This window comes from Brienomyrus brachyistius, chromosome 17 (assembly GCF_023856365.1).
Source record: "Brienomyrus brachyistius isolate T26 chromosome 17, BBRACH_0.4, whole genome shotgun sequence".
NCBI classification, from domain to species: Eukaryota; Metazoa; Chordata; class Actinopteri; order Osteoglossiformes; family Mormyridae; genus Brienomyrus; species Brienomyrus brachyistius.
Genome location: NC_064549.1, coordinates 7,465,007 through 7,478,082, shown reverse-complemented (window position 1 = coordinate 7,478,082; position 13,076 = coordinate 7,465,007). Strand labels below are relative to the sequence as shown.

General features: G+C 38.5%; 1 protein-coding gene across 4 annotated transcripts in view; it reads right to left on the bottom strand.

Annotated features, from left to right (window-relative positions):
- Nucleotides 1-13,076, bottom strand: part of LOC125711804 (spectrin beta chain, non-erythrocytic 4-like) — a 77,621-nt gene that overhangs the window by 24,196 nt on the left and 40,349 nt on the right. For 3 of the 4 annotated variants that reach the window (XM_048981113.1, XM_048981112.1, XM_048981115.1), the window contains one exon: nt 4,388-4,534. In XM_048981113.1, the coding sequence (XP_048837070.1) occupies nt 4,388-4,534 (147 nt within the window). Of the gene's footprint in view, nt 1-4,387; nt 4,535-4,769; nt 5,416-13,076 lie in introns of those variants that run through there. The other variant, XM_048981116.1, reaches the window with a different exon arrangement.

The following is a 13,076-nucleotide window of genomic DNA, read 5'->3' as shown; positions in this document are numbered from 1 at the left end:
TCTCTGCATCAGCACCAATGTACTCCTGTGCTCAGATCCTTGCCCAACAGGATAAATATGAGTCTGACTAGCGAAATGTAAAATTGGATTCTTTTAAATTTTCTCAACCAAATGAGACCCACTAAGAATGTAATAGCTGTCTAGTTGACAGTGTTTTTTTCCCTAAAATCTGATATTTTTAGGTATTTAGGTAACGGTCAAAGTGATCACCAAGCCATAACTTAAATGTAACCATGTCATAAGGCATAATTTAAGTATTATTCAAGAAATGTAGTACAGGATTTTAAAACATCAGTTTATCGGTAACAATAATTAAAGATGAATTCTTTACACAAAAAAATAATAAAATCATTAATTCAAACGAAGACAAGAAATTTCACAAAATCTTTCTGTGTGTATAACTAATTTAAGCTGCCATATTTTTCTGCTATCACTTTTAAAAAATCAGAAATTATTTTACTGACGACCATCCACTGCAGCGTTTCCCAGTCCGGTCCTCAGGGTCTCACGGCCGGTGCATGTCTTTGCTCCCTCTGTGCTCCCTGCCTAACCATGGACTGTCTGTGGGTCCCAGGGGACCAGAATGGAAAACACTGATCTACTGGCATGTTTTTAAACTCACAGGCAGCACAGGCTAGAAGCTTGTAATGTGGTTTTAGAACATGCAATAGGAAAAGAGATTCAACTGAGCCAAATTTAGGTGTATATGTGAAACATGACTCTACTGATTTTCCATAGCTCTTACAGGGTTGCAGTGACCCTGTATCCTATCCCAGAAAGCTGAGGGAGGGGGGGGGACACCTTGTACAGGATGCCAGTCCATTTCAAGGGACAAACACAAACACATGACACATGTGTGTTAGATTTTTTTTTGAGGAAACCAACCAAGCACTTTTTTTCCACTGAAATCACAATGGTGCCCTTTTATAAAATTGTGTTTCGTGATTCCGATTTAACTAGATTGTTTAAGAATACTGTCTCATTTGATTGTATTTAAAAGTCTTTTATGGCATATAATTGAATAATAAAAAGAATAAATTAAAGAATTGATTGTGCAATTGGTATATTTGTTGATTATACGCTGAAAATGCATAAAATACTGAAATTATTATTGTGTATACCTAAAAAATCTTCATGTGACATGTAACTAAACCTTTTTTAAACTTTAAATCTTTCATTTGGTTTTCATACTCGCTTGTCCCATGATGGTTCACGAGAGGCCAGAGTTCGTCCTGGAATCAACGGCCACAAGGCAGGGAATGGGGACCAACCCACCGCAGGGCACAGTCACACACACCATTCACTCACATTCACACCTATGGACAATTTAGCAAATCCCGTTCGCGTGTTTTTGGACCGTGTGGGGAAACTGGAGAAAACCCCCCCCGATGACACTGGGAGAGCAAACAAGCTCTACATGCACAGAGCAGGGCCAGGAAATCAAGCCCAGGTCTCCAGAGGTGTGAGGTGACTGTGTTAAGCCTGGAGGCTGGCATGCCACACCGAGTTTAAACCTACTTAATTTACATTAGATTAGATGGACAGTGTTGATCCCATGGGGAAATTCTTGTGCACACAGCAGAATGTATAGAGCACATGGAGCAAAAAATGTATATATATATATATATATATATGTATGTATGTAGGTATAAAAAACAGGAAATGCATTTCAGGCATCCCCAGTTCAAATGGAGTGCTATAAAATGCAAAACATTCATTAAAAAGTCAATGTATAACATCTAAAACAGTTAATAACTATCATATTTAACATGCAAATATTCTTCCAGTATTCAGTTCCAAATGCATTATCCTAATTTTATCGTAAAATTTATTTGGTTTGGCACAAACTGTGGAAATGTTCATTGTTATTTCAATTAAACAAAGACAATCCCCAAAACAATTTAACAACATTTTAGAAATGATCAGTTCTGTCTGCTTCAGCAGTAAAGTGCTTAATATTTTTGAATGAAATGATAATTGCTAAAAGTAGATTACTTAAATATATTTGACAATTATCACACTGTCTACAGTCATTCTTTATTCTTTTGCAAGTGCCTGTTTTCATAGTTTGCTTTTATGCATATAAAACACTGAGATAAAATACATTTTAAAATGGCCAGGCAAAGGGGAATGTGCTAGCACAGACCTTTATTTAAGATATAATTTTGATATTGACCAACTGTACTTGAGTACTTAAATAAATGAATGTTTTAGTAATATCTAAATGATAAATTAATTTGTGACTGTAACAATTAGATAATTCTTTAGCGAACAATTTAATCAAAGACTTCATTGACCCTTTCATACTATAAAAACACTATCTTTATGCCACGTCTATAATTTAACGATCACGCTGTTTTGTGCATTTGTAAAAGGATACATTATTAAATATGCTTTTGTAAATATAAACTATGAAGCAAAAAACCCATGTAAAGTACCTATGTGGTGTTGAAAAATATAGCTTATTAGCTTTAATACTAGGCTTTATAAAGCGGGATGAATTAATACAGGTAGTTTCCATACTGGGCTACTACAGGAAAACCGTTGACATGAAGCAGAAACAATAAAGTGATTTTTAATCTACATACAAACTGTGAGATCACAGTTTAAAAGTAAAGTGAAAGATGACCAAAGGGCAATATCTCAGGTGATAGCTGTAAGCAAAAAACGACACCAGTGAGATTATAAACCTTCAGACATCTGGACATAATAATAACCTCAAATGTGTTCTTGGAAAACAGAAATGAATATAACTCTTTCTGTATCACATGCCAGGCCTAAATTAGCGATGAACTAACATGAAAATATGTTGATTTTTTATATACCTAAAATGTATATATATAATGTAGTGTGACTCTACTTAAAAAAAATAAACCAATTAAAAATGTATGAATAAAATGTGAAAATATATCATTTGTGGAAGCCATTTCAGTTAAATTAGAAATGTTAACACCATTTGTGACACTGTCAGCATTCTGACATTGTTAAAACTCAACAGCAAATGTGGAACAATAGTGAGGAAATCATGTTATAATAGCAGTTGCCAATTTCTGCAAAGTGTATTTTTGTGTGTGTGTGTGTGTCTGTGTGTCTGTGTGTGTGCGTGCGCCTTGTGATGGACTGACAACCTAGCCTGGTGGCACCACAGCCTTCAGTGACAGCAATATCATAAATAAATTAATATCATTAAATGCTTTACTACATGTGAATATTCAGTTCTGTAGCAGGCCAACTGTGCACTGTGACCTCCCATGATTAACCTACTTTTTTGTTCCTTGAATTTTTTTTTATCTAGGGATGTTATTTTATCAATATCTCACCAACAAGCAGCCTAAAACGTTAACCCATCTGTCCAATATGGATGTTGAAAAAGTTTTGCTACGACCTGCTATCAGCATGCATAAAACGGACAAAATCGATATATTTACAATATGCATTTATCTAGGAGCATGGATCATAAGCTAGGAAACATCGAGCACATGATTCCACAGGGCATATATACAGACTCATTTTGCTCCAACACAAAGAGACAAACATTTTTTCAGGAGTTCATATTTTTTTTCAGTATAGAAGGAATGTTAAGCATTACTAGTCATACGACAGTCAAGAGCATTAGGCTGCAAAAGCACATTGCCAGAAATAAATCTGAAACTAAAATCTTAGAAAGCGAGCACTGTGACACATCACAGACTTTGCAGATTCCTGTGCATCCATCCATCCATCCATCCATCCATCCATCCATCCATCCATCCATCCATCCATCCATCCATCCAACTTCCAACTACTTATTACAGAACAGAATTAATAATATAATATTGTAATTATCTTGAAATAATTAATATATGAATGATCTTAAAGTTCCCGCACCTGCTTCTAAAAATTATATGTAATCATGTAGGACAGTTTGATGCCAATTCACAAATACAAATAACACATCCAAATTCGATTCCACATGTGCATCCAGATTATGTTACAGATTAAATCATGTAATCATAAACTCTCTATTTTCTTGCCACCACGGGATATTAAAATTGAAACTGAACTTTGCGTTACAAATCACAAAAAGCTGATCGTCGACTTATTTCAGAACTAGTGCACAGCCAAAAACACATATTGCTTAGAATTTGAATGTGTAAGGGACTGCATCTAATTTTAAGGCACAGACTGTTAAAGGAAGCAGCCACTGAAAAAGAGATACTTTTCTCAGTTAAAATAGTTGAATAGTTCCCTTCAAATATTACCCATAATGCTACTTTTTGAAAAACGTAGAATCTAATCATTTTTATTACATTCTTGCATTAAAGCATCACCTGTCATGCCTTTTCATTTGGGAGATACATGTCCTACATATGACCCTCCACTCCTATTCATTCAAAGTTGCACTAACCTTCTCGATTTTCTCCAGCCATTCTTTGTTCTGAGCGAGCTCAGCCATGAACGCTTGGTGCTTTAGCCATTTCTTGTGCAGCTTCTGCGCTTCGTCCCGCGAAGTATCCCGGGCCATTAGCATCTTTTCTGCCACCCAGTCGCCAAGCTAAGGGACACAAAAGACAGCCGTTATTAAACTGGAACACACACACATCCAATCTCCGGCACCATCGGAGATGAAATTACGCACCTCAGCACCCAAAATAAAAGCTTAAATGAACCCATTTAATCACCCTTATTCATTGTATTTAACAGGAACACTGTATCTGCCATATCTCCTATATCATTGTACTGTTTGCGTCGTCTTTCCAATCGAACAACAAGGCTTTGCGCTTAATTACCAGCAATGTTCAGCAGCGACACCCAAGCGAGTTTTCACAGGCCAGTGCACGCATCCTTATGTTAAACCTGCAGTCCGATTGCGTAGTAAACCAGCAGGCCATTCCAGAAGACTCTGACCCCAAGAGGCAAAACAACGGGACCGAAAGCACCGGAGAGTAATAGAGACACCTCGCTTAATAAAATCCACAGAATGGCAAGCGAAAGGAAAACAAAAATAAACAGAATTGTCGATATGTGACTGTCAGCCTTTTAGCCACAAAGAGGGATGACACATATTCCACATAAAAATGAAGTAGCCAAGATGCTTTATATTCTTCGTTATCGATGCTGGGGAAAGACGGAAGAGCGGAAGGAGGTGGAGGAAGGAGTGGGTGGGGAAATGATAGTCTAGAAGATGGAGGATATCAGCCAAAGGGACTTTGTAGGGAGCTCAGAATGCCAGACGTCTCCTTGAGGCATCAAAACACACATCCCAAAAATGTATTTTCAGCCATACTGAAGCCATCTTGGTTCTCTGGCTCCATTTTTCTGCGTCAGTATTTCCCTCCGCCTCAGCGTTAAAGCCGTATACTGCAGTCGCTGCCTTTCAGCATCGCCTAGCAGCCCTCGGTGTGTAACCAGCCCCAGTTTTCACTGCTACTGCAGTGTCTGAACAAAGCAGGAGTGAGCACACACACAGAGGGAGAGAGAGAGAGAGAGAGAGAGAGAGAGAGAGAGAGAGAGAGGGAGGGAGGGAGGGAGCGATGAATCGGAGAGAGGGGGCAGGGGCAGTGAGATTCTTTTAAAGATAGAGGAAGCCTACATCTTTCCTGGGCGTCACCAGGGACACGCTCTGCACTTAAAATTACTGTAATCTGAACAAGAACAATAGCACTATAGATGACAAAAATGCAATTATAAGCAAACTGAATAAGAAACAAAGAAAGATGAATGAAGAAGGAGTAATCTAATGGCAGACTTTTATTATTAAACACAGGATTGCGTTGTTTCTTTTTATAACAATGACTTCTGTTTTGACAGAGCTCTACAGGATCTCAGTACCTCAGTAATCACAATGTCCTAGAGGTGCCCTTTTCATTACAGCTCAGCTCAAGGCCCATTATCTCATTAAAGGCAATATCAACATTTTTTTTGAGTCAACATAACTCCAGATTGATCTAAAAGGAAAAATAAAGTTTTTCCATGTTCAAAAATCAGACCAATTTTCTCTTTACTGTGACAATAAATGTAAAGGAAGTGCCATTGAATGCTAGGGGTTTTATTTTAAAATAATGTATGTAGAAAGTAGTAGCATGTGTGTCTCTGTGTGTCACCAATACTGTGTTCGTCCAATAAACAAATAATTTTGTTGGCTTGTCATTTGTTTTTTTTTACTTATAGCTGTAACATTTGTATAACAACGTGGCACTACATACAGAGGAAAAATGCAAGGCAGTGGGACTTTCCTATGCTGCAGCCAAAATGCATTTATTTCAGGGTATTTTGGTGAGTAAGCATGAAACTCCTTTGTTTTCAAAGTCCACCATAGATTTGTAGTGCAATGCACACATTAGTGTAAAACAGGAATTACAAATGAAGTCATGGAAGGAATGATTCTTATTGAAAATGATTCTTATTGATTTGGTCTATCATTACACAATTTTCATATATAGTTTAAGGCATGGAACTCGAAGCAATTCATAGGGATTTTAACCCATAAAGATCTGAATTCTTCCCACATTTCTGCTAAGATGGATATTGGTAGATCTTCAAATTATTTCAATTAGCTCATTAGGTATTCAGCTGGTCTGAGATTTTTGACTGGGTGGGTCTCTTCGTATTCATCGAACTATTCCTGGATAATTCTAGTATTTTAGCGTGGGACATTGTCCTGCTGACAGAATCCATTTGCAGATGCATGCAATGCTGCTCTCAGGAGATTCAGTGTATGCTATGAAGACACAATCCACACCATCGTACCACTAGCACCAGTCAAGTGTTGACACATAGAATTATGGATGCATTATCTCCTTTGCATTTCTTTATGCCATAATACCTGTGTTCTGGATCAATGCTTTTACTTCTTAGCCCACTGCAATAACAGTTTTGTGTTTTTGAAAATTCAGCTCTGTAAAGGTATCGGCTGCCGTGCCCTATATGGCATGATGAGTTCTGTTTCCTCTAACCTCTTTTGTTAATGGTATGGTTTCATTATTGGCTTGTCATTGACTGGAAATCCTTTGGGGTGTGAACATTTCAAAGAGACAGAGGTGCTATCAAACTCAACCTTGGTTGGTCATTTGAATACAGACAGCAAATTCTGATTATGGGTAAGCCAGTAAGAGACTGGGAGTTACATTTGGCATCACAGAAGTAACAGCATTTGCTCCGATCCTGTGTCATCCCTATCTCAGGCTCCTCACACTCCAGGAAACCACATCCTTCATAAATTCACTCACAACACCTATACACAGTAACTTACTGGGGAGGGTCTTCTGGGGTATAAAGAAGGGGTAAAGACCTGTCCTTAACTGCTATTTGAGTGGTATTTCAATGACCGGTGTATGTCTACACTGCATTACTATATATTATTTTGCTGCTCAATAAGCCATTGTTTAGTGGAAATGAGAATCTTTAAGGGCATTCCTTGCATTTCCAATGGACAATGAAATGTGAAATGTCACCGCATTGGCAGGGAGTGTGTGTGAGGAATAGAAAGGTATCAGCGAGAAATGTTTGGCCTTCCTCCCAGACATCTCGAACAGGGGTGGTCTCCTCTGTTCTGGAGAAGCATGGCTAAATCACAGCTTCCTGAAGTGGGAGTTGCAAGATTTTCCAAGAATGTTTGTAGAAATTTTTAAATGTGAAAAAAATTCCATTGAAACCACAACTGATAAATCTACTGCACCACGAGGAACAAAATGGGGGGGGGGGGTTGCAAATCTCTGGTACCATTATTTTGTGGGATCGTGGGATGTTTAGGGACCCGTGGCTTGGCGATTATAGCAATTTTGCTTGTGTCATCTGAGTTGATACAATGTTTTGGTTAGTCAGGTTCTTTGGAACACCAGAAGACATTGTCACAGATGGAAGACCACACCTGAGGATTCACATTCTGGGTATGACAAGCACTCTGTGATCATGAGAGACATACCCTTAGTGGACAGTCCAAGAAACTGACTGCATTCCAAGACAATACTGCTCCTGCAATCAGTCGGAATGGAGTCATGATCTCTCTTGGGCATCTTATATCCAGAATAATCTAGTTCATACCATTGTATGCGTCACACCTTCTAAAATGTTCTAGACTACCAGTCCCCACTATTCCTATCAGGAAAGGCATTACTCATGCAGGTGGAGGGGGGACATATCCCACCCAATATTCAGAACCGTGGTGTTTGTCCACTCAAAATTTTCCAGGATTTTGCTCTTAAAAATATAAATAAACTGGTTGGGAGAATTTGGTTCTTATCTAACCTTCTGGCCGAGGGGAAAAACTTTTAGCTGATAATTTCAGTTGCATATACATATGTATATAATAAAACGAGTGGGTAGCCTGTACTTAGGTAGGCTATACGTACAAGGTCATACAGGATTATGTGAGAGCACGGATTTGATTCAGTCACATGATAGATCTGTTCCCGCCCCCCCCCAATATTGACAACACAGAGAATTCCCTTACCCATGAGAAAGGGAGGTCAGTACTGTCACACACAAGTAAGAAATACAAAAGAAATTCACAAGCCACCGTTGTCACCAACTCCTTTGTTCCACCCTGGACAAGAAATATGATTGTCCTTTACCTCTGGCATGAATGTCCATTCAAGATTATAAAATATATTTACACTTGCAGTTGCCACCAATATACGAGATTTCACCTACATTCCAAGTCTCCCAGCTCAAGTCAGATTTTTACAGCCCTACAAACCTGCCTTGTACCACTGCTGAACTTGATCCTCCTCTGGAGTTAGTGAGGAAACTGCATTAGTCCATGCTTTGCTCCACTACAGGTACGACTACCGGTACTGCGGGAATGGAGGCTACTTAGTAACATAATAACTACAGGCGGCTTTCACTTAACCTGCCAATGCTACTGTTCTGAAGAGGAGACTCTTACGCCTGTGACAGTAACCCAACTATTTTCCCTCACACATTTGTGTGAATGCGTGTGGAAAAGGCGTATAATTGCATGTCCTGATATACTGAAGGAAGTATTGCTGGGATCCTGGGGCTGCTAATGATTTGATTTATAGATGAATACAGTTATAAATGAGTCTGCATATTTGGGACAAAATCAAGGTCATGTAGCATGGGTATTAGCCTCTGGCAAGGGTACATTTATCCCAACTCCTGTTTGTCATTTTCTTATGCAGGACATCGGCTGCGGCTGGAAGGGTGTCTGGTTTTGCGAGGCTAGAGGTGACAATATCGCTGAATCAGCTGAGCTTGTTCAAGTTTATTATTAAGACGTCACCTGGTTGGCTCCCAAGGCAGCTGTTTTGGGAGCATCTCACTCCAGGCAAAGGCCTCTTGAAATACACAAGACTTACTGGAAAGATATTTTCCTGCCGGCTTGGGAATGTCTGTGGCTTTAAGGGGTGTAGTTTTACCTGCCACCACTGTGACCCCTGCCAGAAAAAAACGTCCACAGGAAAATGTGGCTATAAATGCAGTTTAACATGTATGGGTTCTAAATACATTTGGAATTCCCAGTATTATGGATAGCTTGTGATGGTGTATATGCATGTGCCCTGCAAAGGCCTGGCATCGTGCCCTCTGCCCCCCCCCCCCTCCCCCCCATCATGAACCTCTGCATGGCAGGCAGTTGCAGGATGGAACCTTAGGGGATGCCGGTTATTATGGTGTCATAACGATGGGCTGTGTTTATTAATTACCGTAGTTACCGTGACTGCACCAAAAAACAACAACACAAAGAACTATAGATGTATTCCCTCTTCTTTTTTCTTTGTTTTATCTTCTTTATTATTTCCTATTCAGTCTTCATGCTGTTTATATTTTTTTCATTTAATTATCCAAAATATATTAATCAATACAGCAATTAATCACTTTGATAACTCACATTTTGCCATACTGTTGCCTGGTAAACTTTCTCCTTTAGCTAACTATTGTTCTAATTAATCAATAATTAATTAAATATGGTTAAAGTTAACTATAGTCCCAGAGAATTTCAGTGATCACAGGAACACAGGAAACTTTGCATGGTCCTGCAATCATTAAGCATCAATGATATTGTCTCACTCTCAAGTTTAAATAATCTCAGTGGACAATGTGTCTATATGTTTTAATGTAGTTATGGGCATATATGAGTTCTCGTTGTATGTTAGCTTTCCTTTCTCACAAAGTACCCGACATATCATATTAAACCATTACAATTGTATCCAATGCACAACAATGGATTTTCATTGGCAGCAGTACAATGATGCAGTAGACAATACATGGTGCCTCTGGTTACAAAATAAAAATCACCCCAATTACTCTTTCCAAGGGTTATTTCAAAGAAGAGAGAGCAGTCATATAAAAAAAATATTCTATGCAATAATCTATGAATTATCATCCTTGGGAAGCCAGGATCCAAAAGTATATGGTGGATATTAAACTTCGATCAATTTTAGAAATTCACACTTTCCCTGATCAATAATCTTACTCTAAACACTTCCTCTACTTACTACACAACTGAATTATAGTGTTAGAAAAATCAATCAGTCAATCAATCAATCACAGGAGAGTGCATGCTTTCAATTCAGGTATTATTGAGGCTTAGGCTAATCCTAGACTAATTATCATACAATACATGGAACAGAATTTTACGCAAAATGTTTTTATCACATAGAAAACATTACATAGTTAAAATCCTTTCAGTGCTGCACTTGTTTTTGTTTCCTATAGAAATTATAAATAGTTTTATTGACTATCTGAATAAGTGACTAGTCATCCATGTTTATCATTATTTATTTCAAAGACACGGAAAAGTACACAAATGGAAAATATTTCTAATTTCCAATAATCTATATTCAAACTGCAAAGAGTACCAAAAATATATTTTTATATTTATGTTGGACATGTCCAGTGTAAGCATTTTTTGATGACAAGCCAAATAATTACAGTAGTTACAAAAAAAGGCACTATATAATGTTAACATTATTAAACATAAAACACTTGTACTTATATCCCACGATCCTGATCAAGAAAAGCAGTCAGAGGATGGACGGATGGATGGATGGATGGATGGATTGAGTATACTTGTATGTCTGTGTTGGACTGGTGTAAATGTATGGTCTGGTGATGCATGAATCTGTTATTAGCTGGCAGGAAATTTTAGAGCAGTGTTTCCGGGTCGTGACCTAAAAGTGGGTCATGGAGTGTGCGGTTAAAAAAAAGTTACCCCCCGTCGCCACCCCCCTGTCGTGACTTAATGACCTATGAAATATATGGGTCTTGAGGTTAAACTAGCTGAAATCCACTACACCACTCTGAATTTTCTGGTCTTCAGTAAAAGGAACAACTCCAATGAATGTTTAATTAATTTCTTGTTGCTCTGTTCAGAATAACACATTTTGTCAGACAAAGAAATTTACTGTAGAGCCATGTATTCTCTAACAAACTGGAGAACCAATCCAAAGAGTGATGTGGAATTAATCCATCCAATGAATCATTTTTTTTTACCTGATTTTAAATGAAGAGCTAAGCTCCAGACCCAAGTTACAAGACCGATATTAGCTGTTGAAAAGCACCAGAGACCTTGGAAGAAGACAGACCCATTTAGGCTTATAGCAAAGTACTTGAACACGCATGTTATGGTGGATATAATGTCTACTCTGACCATCATTTATCGACACTGGAGGTGATGATGTAACAGGCTATGCTAGCAAACTGATTGCCACTGACTTGACCAAGGAAACTTGCAATTAATGAGAGTTAAGATTTCAATAAAGTATGACCAGAGAAGTCGCTAGATCAATACAGTAAGCAAGAAGGACATACCAGTGTATCTTTACATTACGAGACTCTCTCTAGAGGCCCATGCAAATTGCCCATAACCAACTGAATACGGCAAGATTTCTGAATTATTTACCATAGCAAAGCCAGTTAATTGCCAAAATCCATGTCAGAATGAAGTGCTTAGAGGAGAGAGAACAAGATGCATCTGCATGGAGTAGGAACAGGGCTATTTAAAAGTTACACTTTTGTGAATGCAGTAATGGGAAATGCTAGAGTTGAGAGCATGGATGAACCGAAAAGAAAGACCCTTTAAATGCTTTTATTAAGGCTGCATGAGGTCCACATAGGACGGCCTCTGTCTTATCTGGGCCCATTTGGACATCGTACAGTGGTTAAGATTAAGATGCGCACATCCTCAAACACTGGACACGAGCCGGGGTATTCAACAGGCCAAAAAGCAGGACTGCATTCTCATATTCATAACTGAATGCTGAAAGCTTCAACCTCCTCTCATATGAATAATACACTGGTGGTCTTATCTGGCTCTAATTTGGAGCAAATTATCATTATTTGAATTGGTGTCATAGTTATAGGTATGAGAGGCAGAGGATACTTATTTTTTATTGAATATTATTTACCAAAATGTATTTCATATAGAAAGAGAGCAATTCCTTCAGGCCCAGATATTATGGAAGGATGGTAACCTTTACCTCGTCATGGACACTTCAAGCTGGAAGTCTCATAAGGAATATGCAAATTCAAACAACTATCACTCAGTAATTACATGACTACATCATCCAAATATGATCGCATGTTGGAGCTGTGAAATATTTAGGCGACTTGAAGCCAGTTCTTCTTAGTATCTGATCGCCTCGTCTCAGGTGACAAGCGTCTGACTGTTTACTGTAATTACTGTGCTTCAATTGAATGTCATTATAAAAGACAGCAGCTTCCATCTGCTACTTGTTGCCAGTGCATAGAAATCCGCAGCAAAACTAAAATCATTTGCACAACCTGTTACCTACCACTATTCCTGCCACAAAAAAAAAGTTTCTCCAGACAAAAAAAACAGGATTAATCCATTTACAACCCTTATTTCATCAAAACCGCAGTTTTGAAAGCAGGAGCACAGCCAGTCTGAGAAACCAAGATATATGAAACCATGGGGTATTTGTAAGAAAGGGCATTGTTCTGATCAACAGCATTAGCAGCAACAGCTGGAGAGTGATCATGTGACACTTGCACAAATCCCAGACTGCCAGTTAGCTGTGAACACCTTTGGGTGGCGCTGTACTCGTCACAACTGGCTTTGAATCTGATCTCTCTGACTGTCCAGCTTGCCCCCTGCTTAGCAAAATCAGTCCAGC